The sequence below is a fragment of the Aspergillus eucalypticola genome, assembly GCF_003184535.1.
Source record: "Aspergillus eucalypticola CBS 122712 chromosome Unknown BO83scaffold_5, whole genome shotgun sequence".
Lineage (NCBI taxonomy): Eukaryota > Fungi > Ascomycota > Eurotiomycetes > Eurotiales > Aspergillaceae > Aspergillus > Aspergillus eucalypticola.
This window is the reverse complement of record NW_020290279.1, coordinates 1,079,544-1,100,366: the sequence shown is the minus strand read 5'-3', so window position 1 is coordinate 1,100,366 and position 20,823 is coordinate 1,079,544. Positions and strand designations below refer to the sequence as shown.

The 20,823-nt window shown below is 51.3% G+C and overlaps 7 protein-coding genes across 7 annotated transcripts; 2 read left to right on the top strand and 5 right to left on the bottom strand.

Annotated features, from left to right (window-relative positions):
* Nucleotides 1-842: 842 nt before the first annotated feature.
* Nucleotides 843-6,166, top strand: BO83DRAFT_376048 (ubiquitin-binding TORC1 subunit KOG1). The gene is made up of 7 exons (XM_025530614.1): nucleotides 843-1,063; nucleotides 1,181-1,698; nucleotides 1,757-4,486; nucleotides 4,562-4,812; nucleotides 4,860-5,193; nucleotides 5,244-5,581; nucleotides 5,636-6,166. The coding sequence occupies exons 2-7, from the start codon at nucleotides 1,264-1,266 to the stop codon at nucleotides 5,823-5,825; spliced, it is 4,278 nt and encodes a 1,425-aa protein (XP_025391264.1). The 5' UTR covers nucleotides 843-1,063; nucleotides 1,181-1,263; the 3' UTR covers nucleotides 5,826-6,166.
* Nucleotides 6,167-6,633: 467 nt separating this feature from the next.
* BO83DRAFT_435147 (EI24 domain-containing protein) lies at nucleotides 6,634-7,955 on the bottom strand. Its single transcript, XM_025535868.1, has 3 exons — nucleotides 7,787-7,955; nucleotides 7,072-7,658; nucleotides 6,634-6,978 (listed from the first exon to the last, which is right to left on the bottom strand). The coding sequence occupies exons 1-3, from the start codon at nucleotides 7,883-7,885 to the stop codon at nucleotides 6,861-6,863; spliced, it is 804 nt and encodes a 267-aa protein (XP_025391263.1). The 5' UTR covers nucleotides 7,886-7,955; the 3' UTR covers nucleotides 6,634-6,860.
* Nucleotides 7,956-8,087: 132 nt separating this feature from the next.
* Nucleotides 8,088-9,672, bottom strand: BO83DRAFT_203704 (uncharacterized protein). Its single transcript, XM_025526657.1, has one exon. It carries the CDS (start codon nucleotides 9,370-9,372, stop codon nucleotides 8,221-8,223), a length of 1,152 nt encoding a protein of 383 aa, XP_025391262.1. The 5' UTR covers nucleotides 9,373-9,672; the 3' UTR covers nucleotides 8,088-8,220.
* A 239-nt stretch (nucleotides 9,673-9,911) lies between these two features.
* On the bottom strand, nucleotides 9,912-10,507 carry BO83DRAFT_424439 (uncharacterized protein; the record flags this gene model as incomplete). The annotated part of the gene is made up of 2 exons (XM_025535159.1): nucleotides 9,912-10,378; nucleotides 10,444-10,507. The coding sequence occupies 2 exons, from the start codon at nucleotides 10,505-10,507 to the stop codon at nucleotides 9,912-9,914; spliced, it is 531 nt and encodes a 176-aa protein (XP_025391261.1).
* Nucleotides 10,508-12,351: 1,844 nt separating this feature from the next.
* On the top strand, nucleotides 12,352-15,047 carry BO83DRAFT_306893 (PA and RING finger domain protein; the record flags this gene model as incomplete). Its single annotated transcript, XM_025527318.1, has 2 exons — nucleotides 12,352-14,633; nucleotides 14,690-15,047. 2 exons carry the CDS (start codon nucleotides 12,352-12,354, stop codon nucleotides 15,045-15,047), a joined length of 2,640 nt encoding a protein of 879 aa, XP_025391260.1.
* A 575-nt stretch (nucleotides 15,048-15,622) lies between these two features.
* Nucleotides 15,623-17,230, bottom strand: BO83DRAFT_355474 (leucine-rich repeat domain-containing protein; the record flags this gene model as incomplete). Its single annotated transcript, XM_025529149.1, has 2 exons — nucleotides 15,623-16,571; nucleotides 16,635-17,230. The coding sequence occupies 2 exons, from the start codon at nucleotides 17,228-17,230 to the stop codon at nucleotides 15,623-15,625; spliced, it is 1,545 nt and encodes a 514-aa protein (XP_025391259.1).
* An 844-nt stretch (nucleotides 17,231-18,074) lies between these two features.
* Nucleotides 18,075-18,813, bottom strand: BO83DRAFT_203642 (uncharacterized protein). The gene has a single exon (XM_025526656.1). It carries the CDS (start codon nucleotides 18,705-18,707, stop codon nucleotides 18,285-18,287), a length of 423 nt encoding a protein of 140 aa, XP_025391258.1. The 5' UTR covers nucleotides 18,708-18,813; the 3' UTR covers nucleotides 18,075-18,284.
* Nucleotides 18,814-20,823: the final 2,010 nt, after the last annotated feature.

The window sequence follows — 20,823 nt, the reverse complement described above, 5'->3', positions numbered from 1 at the left end:
TCTTACATAGTATTGGCATACCGACAGACATGGGCAGAGTGTTTCACACAGAAGAACGACTGAAACGAAACGTGATCTGACGGCCCTCCGATCGCCGTTAAGCCTACCCGTCTTGGTCCCTTGTCTCTGTTCTCTCCCCCACGCCTCCTTACCACCACTGTAGCAGGGTCGCGAAAATATATTGCTACTGTGTACGAAGTATATACTAGTAGTGGGGGAAGACAAAAAGCGCAATTACTAACTAGTAGAGCATAACATTTTTTTTTCGCCACTATTTAAATTTCATTTTTGATGTCCGTGTATGTCTTGATGTATCCAGTTGCATCCTCAAGATTGTATTGGGGAAGAAGCATATGAATCACAACGTTTTGATAGAGTGTGAACCGTGTCAATGCCTCTCCTGAACTCCTAATATAATTATAGCTTGGGTGGGTAGTGGATGGAGTAGTTAAAATGATACTGATCTAGTCCGATTTAGGTACGTATGAACAACGGAGTTCTTATCCATGCATAGAGCTGGGTACGCTTAGTCAAGCTGCTAGGCATGTGACTTGTGGACTCTGTAGTGTAAGCTTCCAGGTACCAAGAACAATGAAAGAATGAATGTGAAAATACATGGTTTTGAAGGGAAAGAAAAACACGCATAATTCCAATACCTCCTCCACCGTAAAGAGTAACCAGACCACCGCCTCGGTAGAAGAAATATCGTCATCCATGGGAGCTGCCTAATCCAGTTAAGCGCAGGCGTTGTTAGATATGCTCCGGGGACAACGATGTTCCGTCCAGGCCATGCCAAGAGGATCCCGGCCAGAGCTCATGGTTCTCGCCAACCAACATCATCAACCAAGTCCCCCGCGTCTTTGGAAGGGAGTATCAGCAGTTTCAACGTTCTGGGGAGACCGAATCGCCTGGTGTTTGAGTTCTTTTGGATTCCCTGAACGTGGCAGAGCTTCCTCGCCACAGGGCGTCCTCCCAACTGCTGGCTGCTGACTGCTGACCCTCCGGATTGGGTATGAGAATCGCCTGGTCCCAGTGCATGCACTGTGACATGAGTATTGATAAGGTGAGAACATATTCACCCGCGCATTTGCCCTACAGTCGACGCCTGGGCAACACCAACTCCCCGCATGTGAGATTCTCCATCATCTTTGACTATATGCTAACTTCTCCGCATGTTCAGGTCCCGGCCAGCTTCGTCCTCGTTACTTCACGCTGCATGATGACCTTCGATGTATAACAGACCCTCATTGATCAGAATTCAGAATGGAGCCCACAATCCAACAGGCATCGCATCCCGAACCTCGGAAAAGTCATCACAAGTCTGTTCGGGTTGCCTTTGGTCCGGATCTAGAAACACACATTCCCCCGCGTGACAGATCCCCCGCTCCTGTTCCAGGACATCACCGATCATTTACTACCGTGGAGCACAAACAGACTCCCGTTATCACCCCCGAACGACCGACTAGCTCATCTGCAGGCGAGAACCCGCTGATCATCGAGAACAATGGCCGACTGACTTCGGATCGATCGTCGGATTCTGCAAGACCGATTGCGACCCTGAAGAGGGCCCGCAGCGACTATGGGCCCAGAGTGGGGCTTGATAAAGCCATTGCTGGGGATGAGGAAGAGGACATTGCCATGAGACATGGATGGCAGGAGGAATATACCTCGAGCGAGTACCTGAAAGTCCTGCACTCGGTAAGCAGATGCAACGGATAGCTAAGGCTTACAATCCGGTCGGATCTGACTGCTTTAGAATTTCTATATGTATTTCACAGAGAAGCGCCACGAGACGAACGGTATCCCTAGGGATCCGGTCGGAAGCTGGCCCAGCCAAGACTGGCGCATGAAGGACCGTCTGAAGACCGTCTCCGCGGCGCTAGCCATCTGCCTGAATATTGGCGTCGACCCGCCCGATGTGGTCAAGACGAACCCGACAGCTAAGTTGGAATGCTGGGTCGATCCCACGTCTACTACCGGCGGTGGTCACAACAAGATCATGGAGCAGATCGGAAAGAAACTGCAGGAGCAATATGAGACACTTAGCTTAAGAACTAGGTACAAGCAATATCTTGACCCCTCTGTCGATGAGACGAAGAAGTTTTGCATTTCTCTGCGCCGTAACGCCAAGGACGAGCGGGTGCTGTTCCACTACAACGGCCATGGTGTACCTCTCCCTACTCAGTCGGGCGAGATTTGGGTCTTCAACAAGAACTACACTCAGTACATTCCGGTATCCCTCTACGACTTGCAGTCCTGGCTTGCAGGACCTAGCCTGTTTGTCTTCGACGTATCGCATGCAGGGAATATTGTGTCGAACTTTCACACCTTTGTCGAGAAACATGAGAAGGAGAACGCAGAGGCGAAGAAGCGGGATCCAAACGCCATCGTTCAAAACTACGGGGATTGTATCATCCTCGCAGCATGTCAGAAGACAGAGTCGCTCCCCACTAATCCCGATCTCCCAGCGGATATCTTCACTTGTTGCTTGACTACACCTATTGAGATCGCCCTGCGTTTCTTCATCCTCCAAAATCCCCTGCAGACGAATATCTCGATTGACGAGTTCAGAGTGCCAGGCCGCTTACAGGACCGGAGAAGCCCACTTGGAGAGCTGAACTGGATTTTTACTGCGATCACGGACACTATCGCCTGGAACACATTGCCACGGGCGCTGTTCAAGAAGCTCTTCCGTCAAGATCTCATGGTCGCTGCTTTGTTTAGAAATTTCCTGCTCGCCGAGCGTATCATGAGAACATACAAGTGCCATCCTATTTCATCTCCTGAGCTTCCAGAGACCCATCATCACCCGCTGTGGAAGAGCTGGGATTTGGCAGTTGAAATGGTCTTGTCACAATTACCAGCTCTCATTGACCACGAGGAGGGCCGCAGGCAATATGAGTATCAGCATTCAACATTCTTTGCCGAGCAGCTTACCGCTTTTGAGGTTTACTTGTCGTCAGGTCCAACGGAAAAGAATCCCCCGGATCAGCTTCCGATTGTGCTACAGGTCCTTCTCAGTCAAGCGCATCGACTCAGGGCGCTGATATTGCTTAGCAAATTCCTGGATCTAGGACCTTGGGCTGTCCATCTGGCTCTGAGCATCGGGATATTCCCATATGTCGTAAAGCTCCTGCAGTCCGCCGCCCAAGAACTGAAGCCCGTGATGGTCTTCATCTGGGCAAGGATCATGGCCGTCGATCATACAGTCCAGAACGATTTGTTGAAGGACAACGGAATCCATTACTTCATTTCCATCCTCAACCCTTCCTCGCCAATTCCCGTGGGCAATGCTAGCGAACATCGAGCGATGTGTGCGTTCATTGTCTCGATCTTTTGCAAGAATTACCCTCAAGGCCAGAATGTGTGCCTTTCTGCTGAGCTCTTTGACTCCTGCCTTAAGCACCTCATGGATGTTGAAAACCCCCTGTTGCGGCAATGGTCGTGTCTCTGTATTAGCATGTTGTGGTCTGACTTCCCTGAAGCCAAGTGGATGGGCATTCGTTGCGCTGCTCCTGCAAGGCTGTGCGAGCTTAATTTCGATCCGGTCCCCGAGGTCCGAGCTGCAATGCTCCATGCAGTAACGACTTTCTTGGGTATTCCTGATTTGACAGACCAGGTTGCCCAAATAGAAGAGTCTCTAGCTATGACGGTGCTACCTATGGCATCAGACGGCAGTGTCCTGGTGAGGAAAGAACTCCTGGTCTTCTTCTCAACGTTCGTGAGGCGCTACCAGAACAAGTTCCTGGTTGCTGCCTACGAGGAATTTCAGGACGAGAAGCAGAACCTCATGCTGAAACTGGAACAAGATGGCACTCGGAGTCTTTCCTTAGAGGATGTGCCGAATATCTCAGCAAATGGCTCCACGGATCCCAACCATAGGTCGCAGAAATTGTCTCGGAATACGACTTTCGGTACTATTTGGAAACAACTACTAATTCTTTCTGTTGATCCCCATCCTGACATTGCCCAAGATGCGGCCATGGTGGTCGACTACATCCACATCTGTCTTCTTCAATCCCCCATGGCGACGCTAACCAACAAGATTCGCAATGAGATTTTGGATCTCTCGAGTCGTGTATCCCAGAAGTATCAGGTCCGAGAAAGGCCAGAATCAAAGAAGACGGCGCCACCGCCGACTCCTCCTTCCGCTGCACCGCCGAAACAAGAAGGTTACCTTTCACTGAGCCTAAAACGAACGGCGAGTGTCGCTGCATCGCTCAAGAATTTGGCGTTCGGCAGTTCATCCGCGGGCGAGGCGCAGTCGCAGCAAACGTCAACGGCCCCGAAAAACAGAGTTCCCATGACACCCAGAGGACGAGCCCCTCCCGAATGGACGCGGCCCCCAGAGGTCAACGACCAAGTCGCTCCCGCGACTGCGTATCATCAGGCCCCGACCCCTACTTCACGAGGCTTTGAACCCAGAGACCCCACTGCTGTCCCGACGATCCCCTTGATGAGCAGGTTCCTAGATTGGTCCACAGAGGTAATCCCAGAACTCCTTGATGCAATAAGCGCGGAAAACCAGATTGAGTATGAGCAACTTCTTACCCTTATTCAGTACTTCCGGGAACCCCAGATGAAACCCAATGAGCCCGACGAGCCCGGTAGTGCGGATTACAACGAACGCCTTTGGAGGCGGAGTCGCAACGAAAAGATCATTTCGGAGACCCAACCCCTGAAGGGAGTAGCCGGCAGTAGCCGATGGGATAACTCATTGTCTCTCTTATCTAACAGCAGTCAGCCCTTGAAGATGTGCTTCCACCAGTTTGAGGATCATCTCGCAGTTGCGGACGACAGGGATACGATTGCGTATGTGCTTAGGATCAGCCGTGCTTTTCTCTGCTAACACCAAACAGGATATGGGACTGGCAGAGCCACAAACGTCTCAACCGCTTTTCTAATGGCAACCCAGCAGGCTCGAAAATCAACGAAGTGCGGTATATTAACGAAGACGATCAAGCACTCTTGATGACAGGCTCCTCCGATGGCGTACTGAAAGTGTTTAGGAACTATGAGTCCGCCAAAAAGGTTGAGATCGTTACGTCTTTTAGGGCCCTACCGGAACTGATTCCAAGTAACCGGAATGCCGGCCTAGTTCTCGACTGGCAGCAGGGTCAGGGCAAAGCGTTGGTCGCAGGAGACGTCAAGGTTATTCGGGTGTGGAACGCAGCCACCGAAGTGTGCACTAACGTATGTTTCCACATATTGAGGATGGGAACACTCTTCTGACTATTGCATAGGATATTCCCGCAAGGTCCGGCTCGTGTATCACTTCTTTGACGTCGGATCAGGTTGCAGGAAATATCTTCGTGGCAGGATTTGGCGATGGCGCTGTTCGAGTGTTTGATCAGCGTCTCAAGCCGACAACCTCCATGGTTAAGGTCTGGCGCGAGCACAAGCAGTGGATTACCAACGTCCATATGCAACGCGGTGGATTGAGAGAACTGGTGTCTGGTAGCCGAAATGGCGAGATTCGACTATGGGATCTTCGAATGGACACGCCTTTTTCAACGTTTTCGGCGACTAAGGATACGCTTCGCACATTGAGCGTGCATGAACACGCCCCTGTGTTCATGGTGTACGTGGCTCTTGCCAAATATGGCTAAGCAGATTTGCTGACTTGTATGAACAGGGGTACCAACCGACACGAAGTCAAGACGTTCAACGTCAATGGTACATATCTATCCACCTTCGAGCCCTACTCGAGCTTCCTTCACCACAACCGATCTTCCCCGATTGCCAGCACGGCCTTCCACCCTCACCGCACCCTGCTGGCGTGTGCTGCCCTCAACGACAACCACATCAACCTCGTGAACTGCTAGTTCATTTTCTATCCTTCTTCATGGCCATTCCATCCCACCCTTATACCACTCGTAGCAAATTTCGGCGCCTGGAATTTTGTCCTTCCGGGCCATGTTCGATTCGAACTGTTTTCTGATCTTCAACCTAATACCTTTTAATGGCAATCATGAAGCATCACTTTCTGGCGTAGGTCGGCTATCTTTCTGCGTTGGCGTTAGGAAATTCTTTTCGTTTCCGTTATTATCATATGATATTGTTTTTCTATTCTTCTTTTTCTTAGTCTTCTCACTTTGACCGTGTCGCTTGTATATGGATGGACATAGCTGTGCAGGCAGACCAAGGTTTAATTCGTCAGTTATACCCAGTGTTGGGAGAAGGATTGTTGTAAGATTGTAGATAATATTGATCTCATTTGAAACGTAGACGAATGGACAACTTGAAGTATACTAGGTATGAACTTCAATCCACAGGCTGTAGCGAATATACCGTGTCCTTGCCTTGCTTAAAGATATCTAGTGGCCCCAAGGTATTCATAATGGAGGTATTATTTGAATAATTTGATAGCTTAGGGAAGTTATCTACATTCGTAAAAAGGTTAGATAACAATCCATAACTATTTTACAACTCTAGATAACTTGTGACTAACTCTTTGTTTTACCCTCCCCATTCAACCCCCCTACTTATTGATGAATATACCTTCTTCTGGTTCTAAATCACACCAAATAAAAATTTTATCTAATAGTATTCATCGTTGGCAACAACTTATTATAACATGCTCACACTGCTAGCAGGGGTGTTTTGGAAGAGCTGTAAGAGGATTGTACTATAGTATGATCTATGATCATACACACAGCGACCAACTATATATTATATAGTACCATATAACAACCGGCACCTGACCAATATGGAGTCACACTAAATGTACACTTATTCCCATCACCACATATAGTATCACACAATAATTACAACAACATAGAATAATCATACTAAACTTTTCCCCTTCCAGTCACTGGCCCCCAAAAAACACCCACATACTATCCCCTTTACAACGTAAATCACTGCAACTCCCTCTCCCAATCCGCCGCCCACAACGCCGCCCCAACCGTATTCGTAAACGCAAATGCAATCGACACAAACGGGACCATTTCCAGCGCGAACGCCGCCATCCCAAACCTACTCAGTAGTCAGTGAGCCATCACCCACACCCAAAACATCTCAACTCCCCAGGAGGAAAAAAAAAAAAAGAAAAAGGGGATAGAAACATACCCAGTATACTTCCCCCTCCACCTCCCCACCCACTTACTCCTCTCCGCCTTCTTCCACCCCTTCAACCCAAACCACCGCTCATGCACCCCCTCACCGACCTTCTTCCCCTGCACATAAACATACACCATCGTTCCCACCACAGGCACAAAGTTCAGCGGTAGCAACACCACACTCCTCACCAACATGTTCCACATATTCGTTTGTCTTTCCTCGACTTCTTCTTTGCCCCCGAAGCGGGAGATAGTATCATCACCACCACCACCGCTACGGCTCTTCCCAGACTGTTCAAGTAGCTTCTCCTGCCCCATTTCCACGAGCGTGGCGTCAAACGTAGCAGTGATAGCGTCCGCGAGGAGGAACGACCGCGCAAGGAAGGTGGTTATGGTGGAGGATTCACTGAGGACGAGTAATGCCGCGGAGAATGGGGCGAGGAGGGGCCCGCTGGTTATGGACATAATCGCTGCTTGTGGGACGTAGGTGAAGAAGAACATGGCTGTGGTGACGCCTACGCCGAGAGTGAGGGTTTTGGAGGACCGTGAGAGGAGAGGTTGGCGGAGGGTGGGGCGGTTGAGGGTGTAGATTATCCCCTATTCATTCATTCATTATATTTAGAATTTTTTTCTGATATTGGGGGGGGGGAGGTAGTAATGGGGTGGTTTGTGTAGTAGGTAGGTATAGAAAATGGGGGTATGATGGGTGGCTGCGTGTGGCGCACCTTAATTGGGTAGAAATATGTCCCGGAGAGGACGACATCTTTGGCGATGGCCCGAATGTGGGTTGCTTCGTCGATGAGAGCTCCTGTTACTTTGTTCATGGTTGGTGTGAGGGTTTAATCTGGTTGGTGATAGTAAGGGTGTTTGTTCATTGGGGAGGTGTTGCGGAGGGAAACTTTTGGATGGCGGTGACGTCGTCGGGAGCTAGCTAGCTACTTACTGTATCCATTAAGTGGGGAATACCCCATTGGGACATATTTAGTTCCGAGCGATAACTAGTTATACTGATGTAAACATATTTAGGATATTTTCAGTTGACTAGCTAGCCTCGCTCATCCACTTTATAATACATATTATAGGCTATTTAATCGCCTCAAATAGGACATGCTCGCACTGATGGTACATGAAATAAGCCATCTTGACATACAGAACAGGCTCAGTAGTCAAAGTAGCTATGGTTGCCGTCCTGGCTGGGTGAACAGTAATAAGGATCCACGCTTCCCCAGTCAGCAAAGTTGCCAGCCTGCTTCTTGCGATCTTTGGCGACGTAGGAATAGAGATTGATGATTACATCACCCAGAAGCTGTGTCGTCTGTTTCTCCTTCTCACTAGCACAGTTCTTTGCGATTCCCTTGACTTGCTGGCGGAGCTTTTTGTGTCCTCGATTATCCTTGTGAAACCACGCTTCTGCTTCTCTAACGGGTCTGGTGAGTCCAGGAGGAGTTCTCAAAATGCTGTTCTGAGCGGTGGGGTCATTGTCAAGGTGAGACACATTGGCTGTACTGGTAGACTTGGTCTCGGATGCCTGACTCTCCTGTGGGGCATGTGTCTTGACTGGATTGGTCTCCATAGCGTTTTCCCGGACCAGCAACTGCTCATTGTCGAGTTTGGGGCTTTCAGGCTTCTGCGCAACGTTCTTGAGCAGCGCGGTGACCTCTTCTTTGAACCTGCGCTGTTTCTCCTCCTTTTCTAGTTCAAGGGTACGCGCGCGCTCCAAATGAGTAGTCGAATACTGAGCCCCAGGACCCGAGATCTCCAGACCAGATGTAATCCGGGTTTCAGGACGCTTGAGGCGGGATTGGACTCGTAGGGACTCGTATGGGGACTGACTATAGGTTCGATCAAAGTTGGCTCCGTAGAGGTCCAAGGAGGTATGCTCGGAGACAGATTCACGAAGAGGAGTACCTAGCGAGTAGGAGGACTCATAGGATCTGGTATAACTCAAAGGATTGAGTTGAAAGTGACCATCGTCGCTGCTCTCCCATCCGTGCGATTCAAGACGCGAAAGTGTGAAGGACTCTGCAGGTATGTTCAAATGACGGTCTGTCTGATTTGCACGGTGCATGGCCGAGAGATGAGACAAGGCTTTTTGTTGGCTCATGGGACGTGGTTCTTTCGGTTCGCTGCTTGATGACATTTCTGATAGAAGCTTTCGGGTTTTGGCGCCTCTTTTCGAGCCTGTCTTGGTGCAGAGCTGAAACAAAGGTACTGGCTGAGAGGAGGCTAGATCCTGGTAGTTGTCGAATTCGTGGTCTTCGTCTCGGTACACGGTGGACGGTCTGGTGAAGAGTAGACGACGAGACGCCATGGTGAAGTTTCGCTGGTGAACGACGGTGCTAGACAGCTGAATAGAACGAGACGATGAAAGAAACGAGGAAGCTAGTAAGAAAACAATGAGACGTCGGGGTCATGCCATAGAGATGCAGACGACGTGACGCACTTGCACATTGTGAGTTGCGAAGCGGACCTGCCCACTTCGGGAAGTGCTATCATTCACTTGTTTGAACTGTCCAGTTTGCTGGGTTTGCTGTGTTACGCCGCTGCCTCTGCCTTTGCCAAAACACCATGACTTCTGTCAAGACAACAACACATTTCATGTTGAAGGCCCCACAGGCACTAACATGTAGTTGATGTCCATGGCTGCCCAACCACTCGCAGGATGGTTACAACAAGTGTCGAAGCCAAATGTCAAGTAAATATATGCAAATCAACTCTCAGACTACGCAGTATCTTCGACGAAACCCGATTACTATTCCGCACATAATAGATTACCATATGTCCAACATACACGTGTAATAAATAAGTCAACCTTTGGATGAGACTGATGATACTTGCTTGCAAGTGCCTCTACCATTGATTCCGCTGCGTACCACCAGGGCCCATCGAATGGTAACCCATCTTGCCAGAGTCTAGCCTAGTGGTAGGGCTGAACTCAGAAGATTCAGTGTCCTGGCTGGAGGTGTTGTAGCTGCTGCCTCCTGTACGACCACCGAAATCCTGCATCGCTCCACTGTCCATAGCCCGCGATTCATAGCCAGTTCCTGAGCCACCGTATCTCTCCGGTTCATGTCTATAATCTGCAGAGCCAGTACCAAAACCACCAGTATTACCATAGTCGTAGGTGCTAGACTGAGATCCGTAGCTGCCGCCGTAGTCACCAGCGGTTCCCGAATCGTATGTGTCCGTCCTGCGCTCGTAGTCGCCAGAACTATAGTTGTCAGAGCTGGGCTGGGAGTTATAGGAACCATTGCCAGGTCCATATCTCTCTCCACCGCCCGAGTTATAGTCATCGGTACTGGGCTTGTTCCCCTTGCCTGAAACGGTGATAAGTTAGGAGACGAGTAGAGGCAAATCATAGATAGATCATAGGTATTCGTACGGGAATTGGAATTATGGTGATGGCCAGTCAAGGCATCTTTGACCTTGTGCATGAGATTCGACATCTTGACAAGTCCTAGGTAGAAAGGTGATAATCACTAAAGCTGCTTCGATCTGTGATCAATGCTCCAATACGGCATGTCTTGCGAGGGTAGCACACGTTCAAATAAAGCTCAAGACCATTGTGAACGTCTGGCGGGGTTGGAAACCACCCAAGCTTGTCACCACAAAGGGCAAGACAATGGAACGAACACCTGCGGGGGATGACGTTTGTACCAGAAACTAAGCTGATGGGTGTGGGATGATGGAGGAAATGGAAAGCGAGGGTCAGGATGTCATCCACGTCATGCCATTGAGACAGCTCCATCCAGACCATGGGGTTGGCTGGTGAAGCTCCGCAGCACAAGCCACGGAACCCTGGATGGCACGCCACAGATGAACCCCGCTTGATTCCTTGCAGTCCCACAGGACCGAGAATTGCTGATGTTCTAGATTTCATGGAGAAGTGATGAAGACGACTGCTTCTTTTATGTTCTCTGGAGCACGTGATCTATGGTTCGTGATGGTGCATGAAGTGGATGATGATCAGGTAAGCGACAGGAATGACACTTGTAAACTATAGTTTGTAGACAGGTAGACAGGTAGACCGTGTTAGCACTGTCTCTACAGAGTGGTTAGGTGGGGGTTCCCCCATTGACTCGACATCTACAAATACAACATTCCTGGGTACATGAAACGGACCCCCTGCGTTGTCGATCGCTTTACTGTGTACCCATGATAAAAAACGCTAAAGTCGAAGTCGACAGTGAATATTGCGCAGGTGTGGGGAATGACGGGAAGGCAGTTTTTATTGATCTGCCGCGGGGGGGGGGGGGGGGGGGGGGGAAGAATAGAACACAGTGGAATGAAATCAAATTGAGGAAATGATAAGAGGGAGAAAGTAGTATTGTATGGTAAATGGGAGGAGGGTGTGACACAACTAAACGACGCTGCCATGCGCCACACCATATAGAAATACAATAATATAATAATAATGAAAGGGTCTCATGAAAGGGAAAGAGTCACGAATCATACACTATCTAATTTTTAAGTCAAATTTTAAATTGAAGAACTGCTGACGGAATTGGGCAGCCCAGCCCAAAATGCACGGGCGCAGGGTCTGTGACGTAGTATTTTGTAGTACGAGATAGTAGGGGGTGAAAAGGTATGGCGGTTGCCTGACAAAACCTGAGGAAGCCACTAACTAGTTAGTTAATTAATTAGTTAAGGGAACTCCCCTCCCTCAGGCAGGGAACCAATCCCGTGACTGGCTGCCCCCCAAGCCAGACTGTCAGACAGAGAAACAACTAACTAACTAACTAACTAATACCTACTACCTGAAGGAGAGACACGGAGGGGACAGAGAAAAGAGGCTGTGCTTGCGTGTCCGGCGACTCGCTCACAAGTTGTTGATCATTCTTTTTGCCTTTCTTCCTCCTCCACATCGTCCCATCCATCCCATTCCCATCCCCATCCCCATCCCCAATTCCATCCCCTTCTCCCTACTTACAACCTACTACCGCCCATGTCCCTATTCCTCTTCTCTCCCCGTCATCCTTGTCTGGTTGGCTTCTAGAGTACCAGCCCGTCATTGCTTGACCACGTCGACTTCCTAATTACTACTTACTCACTCTCCTTATCATCTTGTTCCTTCGCGCCTACCCTCTTTCTCCCTTCCCGTGCGCTCTCGATGAGTGTCCGTTCTGTTGCGCTTCATCGACCGTCTGATTGGTCCTAAGAACATCGCCTTCCTGCACGAAACCCGCTGGCCCTGAGCGTTGATCTTCCTGGACTTCTTTCCTTTCCCGCCCCCCCTCCTCGGCCAAGCAATATCTGTTCTATTGCATATTCCAGCAACACCCTCTCAACTATGCGACCACCACGTTTGATTGCTGTCGTCTTCTGCCTCATCTTCCTCCCCATCATCCTCACCTTCTTTTCTGCTTTAACCTCCTCGCCTAGGGTGTCCACCCCCGATTCACTCGCTGGTCGAGCGACGGGTCTACACGCCCTCTTCTCCTTCAACATCCCCTCATCCCTGTTCCCGCCGTCCGCCATCATCAGCCTTACCGATGACAACTCCACCTTTTTCCTGGCCCGACCTGCTGCGTTTGGCCCTCTGCTGCCGAACAAGGGACTTAGCGGGCAACTCTGGATTGGTAGTGGCTTTGGGGAACGAACAACCGCTGGAGCGGAAGGGGAGCTAGGATGCTCCGATATCCCGGGTTGGGGTGAGGGAGATGGTCCGAAGTCAGGCGGAGGTGCAGATACTACAACTGGAAAGTCGGCGTCTACTCCTGGAAACGAGCCGACCGTGCCACAAAGCCATCGCCAAGCGATTCCCCAACCGGATATTGACCTGCAGCATGACTCTGGTACCAAAGTGGCACCCCCGTTCTCAAATGACGGCACGGATGATCATCTCCATCACCCGCTGCCCGAGTCAGAAGTGTCGGACTCAGGCGCCATGGACAAGCACGGGGAGCCTTCTTCGAACCGACAAGCTGCCCATGCTGACATTCAGTCTTTGCAAGAAAGCGCCGAGATCGACGGCAAAGTCGTCCTTCTGAGTAGGGGCGGCTGCGGCTTCTTGGAGAAGGTCAAGTGGGTCCAGCGGCGTGGAGGAATTGCTTTGATTGTGGGGGATGACACCCGAGGAGGCAGCCTCGTCACGATGTATGCACGGGGTGATACATCCAACGTGACGATCCCCGCCCTCTTCACATCTCATACTACGGCACATCTGCTGTCATCCTTAGTCCCCCCGCAAGGGGAGGACTCGGGCGCAGACGATGGGTCGGGAACACACACTAAAATCTCCACTCATGGCAGTGCCGGAAAACAACGCATGGACGCCACGGCGACTACCTCGGCCACTGCGTCGCCAACTTCTTCAAGTCACAAAGCAGTAGTTCATGACAGTGCGGGGCCTCCAAAGCAGAAGTCTGGGCTCTTCCACGCTCTTCTGTCATTGTTCGGTCTCAGCAACCATGGTGGTTCCGTCTGGTATCCACCGGAGGACAGCCGTCGCCCGCCAAGTAGCGGAAACATCAATTGGATTTTACTAGATCGCTGGGACGAACAGGAGCCATCACAGGACGAGACCGAGCGAAAGACCCCCCGAACGAAAACCGATGGTGTTGCCGAAGACCTCAAAAAGTCAGGTACCTCGTCGAGCAGTACAGACGGTGATGGATTCGTCATTGGAGTGCAGGACTGGAGAGATCCGGACCTAGTAGTTCCGAAGGGCAGCATTCTTCCATCTCCTACCAGTACAACCGACGCCGCCGGGAATAAGGTGCATACTGGCGTCAAGGGCTCGCACCCCACTCCCGCGACCTTGAAGGGTGGCAGCATCACTCCTGGAAGTGGCGAGTATCGCACTGTCGAGAAGTCTAGCATTGAAAAAGAGTCGAAGATGGAGTACTCCGGCCACAAGTCTGTGTATGATGATGTGAAACCAGGATCCTCTTCCCAGCGCAACGGTTGGTTTGCCAGGCATTTCTTCTGGGCAGCGGACAAGCCAGCTCCGAGCCCAAGTTCTAGCGCCCTTGGGCAAATCACTTCCGAAGACCAGAAGCTGCATGATGCGACAACTCAGAACGGTCAGGGTGTGAATGCGGCTGAACACGACGGCTTGTGGGTCACTCTCACGCCCACAAGCATGTCGACCAGTCCTTTCTTCGATACTCTCCTCGTTTTGGTTGTCAGCCCGTTGCTTACACTGACTGTTGTCTACGTTCTGTTGTTGCTGCGGTCTCGTATCCGTCGCAGACGGTGGCGCGCTCCAAAGTCCCTCGTTGACCGCCTCCCTGTGCGGACTTACCACACTATTGCGAGGTCGACCTCTTCCTCGGAAACAAGCTCGCCACGATCTGTTAGCCCTGGTCCAGTGTCGCCAACCTCGCCATTGTTGGGTGCGAAGAGCCGCTCAGGAGCCCAGCTGTCTCGGTCGCAGCGAGAGTCACATGTCTCGAATGCGAGTGCATCTAAAATGTCGTCATCGAGGAAGGGCAAATCGGGATCCACTCTGTGGCGCCGGAAATACACCGGCCGGCAAGTGGAATGCGTTGTGTGCCTGGAGGAATATGTGGATGGGCAGAGCAGGGTGATGAGTTTGCCCTGCGGCCACGAGTTCCACGCGGAGTGCATGTGAGTAACGATCCTTGAGTCCGTTGTCAATCATGCTCGTACTAATGATCTTGTAGCACGCCTTGGCTGACAACCCGCCGGCGAACTTGTCCCATCTGTAAAGGCGACGTGGTTCGGTCAATGTCGCAGAACAAAGCGGCGGAGGCTCACGAGTCGGCAGAGCCGATGAACGAGGAAGATTACCACCCTGACGCATATTCTCAGCATAGTTCATCCTCAGCGCCGGTGCCGATTAGCGGAGTGAGCGAAGACGAGACCTCCGATCTCGAGCGGCATGCTGGCTCTGAAGCAGGTCTTCGCGAGGGACAAGCATCCTCGGCACCACCGAGTTGGAGGAACTTTGCCGCACTGAGCTACTCTGCTCTTAGTGGCGATACGATCTGGCATCAGGCGCAGACGGACGGCAGCCGGTGAACTGCGTTGTCTTGCTTTATATTATTAACCGCCCCCTGGTTTCATTGGATGTATGTGTTAGTGGAGGTGGGGGTATTCTGTCTTTGCAGCGTTTTCTTTTGTGAGCAGCATTAGCGATGTTTTTGACACCGTCCTTGCTTGGTTGGCGTTTGATGGTTTTTATGGAATTCGTAGCGACATTGGCAGGAACAGGTTCAGTTTCAGTTCTGCACTCGCTTGTAATATTACTAGACTATAAGTCAGTGGGAGTGACTATTCCCCGCTGATGCTTAGGACGTATCCATCCATTGCCTTGGACATGAGTTGTAAGTATTTGAGACAAACTGCACCTTTATGACAGCACTCTATAGCTGCGTTGTCCTGAGTACCACAGGGTGTTTCGATATCACCGCTATCCAAGTAGATGACATCCTTCCTAACCATACACATCCCCCATTCCTTTCCAAACAAAACCAGACTACTACTAAAAACGTACACCCCTAACAAAAAGTAATCATTTACATCCATCCATCCATACTTACATACCCACACACAACAACTTAGTAACTATTAACTAACTATACATACTTCCCCCATCACGACATCAATTCAGGCACACACCCCCAACTACACCCAACCCTCCTAAACGGCAACGGCCTCAACACCTCCCCAGACGCCCTCGGCCCCTTCAACCCATTCTCATACGTACTCACATCCCACCACTCGATCCACTCCGTCCGCGCGAGGACGAATCCCCGATGACACGAGGAACAATTCCGCCCTCCTGCGCTACGAACCTCCTTCGCTTGTCGGAGTAGGCGGGTCATTAGGGCTGGGAAATTCTCCATTTCGTCGTCGGTGATCAGGTCTGGGTATGTTGAGCGGGTGAATGATAGGAGGGAGATTTCGCGGAGGGAGGGCACGCGGGACGTCTTGTTTCTTGTTGTTTGGTGGTTGGTGGTGGGGGTTTGTTCAGTACTAGGGACTGGGATGCCTTCGGCGTTGTAGTATGTGATTGGGCCGGTGGCGACGTGGATAGGTGCCCATGCTTCCTCGGGTGGTGGGCCGTCGTAGGTGATTGATTTCAGTTGTTGGGGTTCGTGGGTGTCTGTCTCGGTCTCTGTGTCTTCGTCGGTGGGGACGTGCCATTTGGCGATGGGCTGGTCTTCGATTTGGAGGAGGGGGTTAGGACGGACGGTCAGGTGTTTGAGGTCGCCTTTGCGGATCAGGAAGAGGAGTTCCCAGGGGAGAGTGGGGAGACGGTTCACGGAGAGGTTGAGTTCCTGGAGGAGGGTGAGGCGGCGGATGGCCGCGGGGATGGAGGTGAGTTTGTTGTAGCGGAGACTGAGGACGCGGAGGGAGTCGAGGTCGAAGATTTGACCGGGGACTTGGGTGAGGGCGTTGCCGGCGAGGAAGAGGCGGAGGAAGGGCTGCAGGGAGGTGTAGACGTCTTCGCTGATGGGGGGCTCTTTTATGCTTGGGAGCTTAGTGAGGTGTTGGAGGGGGTGGAGGAGGTTAGGGGGGATGAGGCGGAGGGTGAGGCCACTATGGGTATAGGTTAGATGTTGGTTCTAGATGATAAGAGAGTGGACGTGTAGGGGAATTTACCTCAGGTCAACACTATCCTCCCCTCTCTCGAGACAATCGTTCACGATTCCCCGTGCAACTTGGTGCTCGCGCGGTTCTTCTTCGACTTTCCTGAATCCTTGTTGTTGAGGCTGATTCTGCGGCATCACTGTCTTTGTGCCTCCATTCGCATGCGAGTTCAACCAATCCTCTCCCAAATCCGCATCAGAAGGCAAGAACCCCGATCCCGGACCTGAATCGTAATCATCACTCCCCATCCATACACCACTATCCACCAACCGCTTCTCCTTGAAATCCGCCCGCTTGCGCTTCGCGTCCTTGTCCTTCACCATCTCTCCCCACCACGTGCCGCGGTACCGGCGCTTCCGACTAACAGGCGCATTATTGTAGTTCTCTAGACCCGAGGCGGGAATATCGTCGCTGGAGAAGAGTGCCGGGTCACTGGAGGGTTGACTGGAGCGGTCATCAATGAAGCGCGAGGGAAGACGGTGGTGGTGAGCATGGCGAGTCGCGTGACGGGTGTTATTGTTGTTGTTGTTGTTGTTATTACTATTGTTGTTGGAGGGGTCGCGATGGCGGATGCGCGGTGGTGGGGGGAGGGGGATTTCGTGGTCCATAGTTTATTATTTGCCACTGCTGTGCAATAATGTGATGTAGTGGTATGTAATTCTTGTTTGGAATATCTCGTGTGACGCGATGCGATGCGATGCGATGCAAAGGAAGTAAGGAGGGATATGAATGAATGAATGAATGGTATTGATGCGCTCAGTGGCTTTGGGCTGGATCACCTCACTCGGATCATGACGTCCGGTGGAATGTCGATCGATCGTCGGATGGGATGGATGGAAGAGTTCCGGAATGATGGGGAAACTCGAGGTCCAGAGGGAATGCTGGATTCTGATTGATGTTGGGTGCTGAGACTAAAGTTGTTTACAAGACGCGTCGCGGTGGAGCGGGGCGGTCGGTCTCCGCTTGATAATTTGACGGTGAACTGATTGATTGATTAATTGATTGATTGATATTGATTGATAGCTACCCGGGAGGCCCGGATCTGCTCGGTTTAATTCTTTGCTCTTCATGCAATCTCATTCAATTATTGTATGTAGATCCTTCTATCGTTAATTAATTTAGACCAATGTTGAGAAGTCTTGAATTGGGCTAGACTGGCTGCGGCTGCCTCTATCAGGGGCAAGCGCATCAAAAGTACCAGCCTTGAAAGCGAAAAAAAAAAAGGCACATTTACAGTACTCATCAGGTGTAAATATTATCGATTATCTACATACTACCAGCATAAGGCACATCGGTTCACGCAAGTGATTGGGTCGACCCTATACAAAACACTATGCACAGCTTCCATCACGGCCGAACCCCGAAGCGAAGTCAAAAAGTAAAAGAAATAATGGTAGAAATAAAGTCCATCCCAACTGCGGTATTCCACCAGCAGTCAAGCCATCAACTCGTGAAATCCGAAACATCATAAGGGGTATAATCAAGAAAGTATCCGTAGTAGATAGGCCCATTGTCCCGAGCACAGTCGATCACAATGTCCCGTGGAGAAATAATATAGGCGGTCGAAGCAGAGAATAATAAATCGAGTCATGGTCGAAACCATTCCTCTCAAGGTTCCAGCGCGTGAAGAGTATGCGACAAAGCCGGCAGCGCTGAATTGATTTAGAGCGCACCCAGGATCAGCGCCATAGATCCCGCAACCAGCACAGCAGGCATCTTGGCGACCATGCCGTCGGCTCCAGAAGTACCCACGGCAGGGGAAGTAGCAGCGGCAACCGAGGTGCCGGCGGGGATGCTCGAAGTCACGGTGACGGAGGCGAACGACGAGGAGGCAGGCGCAGAGGAGCTGGCGGCGGCAGAGCTGCTGGCGACCCGGCTGCTCGAGACCGCGTGGCTGCTCGGAGTGACGAACACCGAGGAAGTCGAAGGCGCCACGCTGCTAGGAGAGGTCACGGTGTCAACGTGGACCAGCGTCGCGGTGACATAGTTCGTCACCGTCGAGGTACTGGTGGTGTCGGTTTCCGCAGCGACAAGCTGGGAGGCCATCAGGCACAGGACAGAGGAGGCGAGAGTGCTGAACTTCATTGCGATGAGTTGCCGGTAATTTCGATTTCTTCAATTGAAAGATTTTCGGGCTGTGGATATGTACGTTGTCGCAAAAAGGCTCTGGCAGAGGCTGCGCGAGTAGATCAAACGAGTGACGAAGAAGACGCAAAAGAGTGAGCGTCGAGAAGAGCAAAAGCTAGCGAGGGTAAAGAACGTGGGGAGCGCTGCTCGAGTCAAAGGATTGTGAAACGATGCGATGTCTGAAGACGCGCCGAAGGGGGAAAAAGGAGGACGAGGGGGGGTGGACTAAATATGAGCCCCAGAGTGCCAGAGGGTCCGTTTGGACCCAACCAGTCAAACTCGAACCCTCACGAGCGCTGCCCCGGAAAAACTGCTTGACGAGTCGCAAGGGGCACGTCTCGCCTGCCTATTGGCCTGGGGCCCATTGAGAATGTGACGGGGGCATTGTTCACGTCGACACGCCGTCAGTCGGTAAACAAATCACCCGGCCACGTTACTCGCCAGCACATCCATTGTTGCGCTGGCGGCGCCTGGCTGAGGCCCAGTCGGTGTGTGCCTGACTCCTTTTCAGCGACGATCGCCAGTGTGCGGTGCTTGGCCGAGGATACGGTCTGCTCTAGTGAACTCACTAACCGCAGCGGCGTGAGGAGCAGCACACTGGATTGGCTTCGGTTCCTGGATTCTAGTGGTGGTCAGCTGGAGTCGCCTGAAGATTTCTTCCTCCACAAGTCCACAACCGTTCGGCTGTGGCTCTGGGAGCCGTGGTTGTCACCAGAGGATGCCATGCCTTTGTCTCTTTCATTTCACACACTCACCACGCTTCCGTTCCTCCTCACTGCCCCCTGGCTTGGAGATTCTAGTTTTGAGACCATCCGAAACTTGAGTGATTCGGAATTTAGCTGTCGATAGTCTGGGTTGGTATCCCGTAGCCAGTGCTGAAGCTGACGGTAAAAGACCCCTGATGGGAGGGATGGTAGCGGATTCGGAAAGGAGAGCCGGCAGAAAGAGAGACAAACTCCACTGGTTCGTTCCTGACTAGCGAACGCTGCATCCACTCACCATCCACTTGGTGGCCCCAGTGACTCTCGCATTTCCTCTCAACCGCTTCGCCAAACTCCGGCCTATCCCGCTAGTCCTCTCTAGTCCGGTGCAGGAACCAAGGGACCATTGTGCCCTTGCAGCCGCAATTAAACTCAATCGTTGCGCATTTTTGAGCTGCAACTTCGCGCCATACGTATATGAACACTCTGGCCCCGGCTTCGATTGCTTGCTTCGTTTAAATGTCCGCTTTTCCGGTAAGTTCTAGAGGAATCGGTGTGCGAGCTAATACTAGCATGTCCGTTTCGATGAGATACATATGCTCATATAGGGGTTGCCGCGTCACCCCTTCGACCGATATCATCAACAGCACTCCAAACAGGGCATTGCGATTAATGGAAAAGAAAGTTCTTTTCAGAATGAATTATTGGAGTACCTGCATGGAAATACCACCAAAACGAAAGACCAGTCCAGGCACCACTCGGGATAGCCCCTGATGCCGTACTGGTGAACAATACTAACACCGCCATCATTTGTCGCGCTAGCAACTGTGAAATGTCAGAGGCCCTCGAGCAGGAATACTCCTCGTGGGATAGCTGCTCGTATAAGGGATCAAGCTAGTCACCAAGGGCCTTTTTCCGGTCGGCTATCCTTGTGTCTGCTGATGCCAAGGTGGGGGCCAAGCAGTAACACTGTTTATGAAGCCGTCAGTGAAGATAACATCCGCCGTAGTGGTAGAGAACTATGACTTGTAGTGATGATTGTAGCATCATTTTCAATTCAAGGGTACCATCTGGCGGTGGCATCCGAGAATGTGCCGGAGGCGCAAATCCATTCCCAGACTCATCTGCAAGGAGAATGCCCAGCTGACCGTAAGGCTGAGCATTCGATCTGGCCCCATTTTATGTGCTTATTGAGAGCAGATACGATGTCGATCTGTTTCCGCCTTGCTGAGTGCCAACTGCTGGACCCTCGGTGTAGCCCTGCCTGTTGCTTCCCATTTTTTTCTGGAAAGCCATCAGTCATTGGCAGGGGCTGAGGAGCAATCACGATGCCCTGATATAAACAAATTTGCCTCGCTGTTATACAGGCTTCT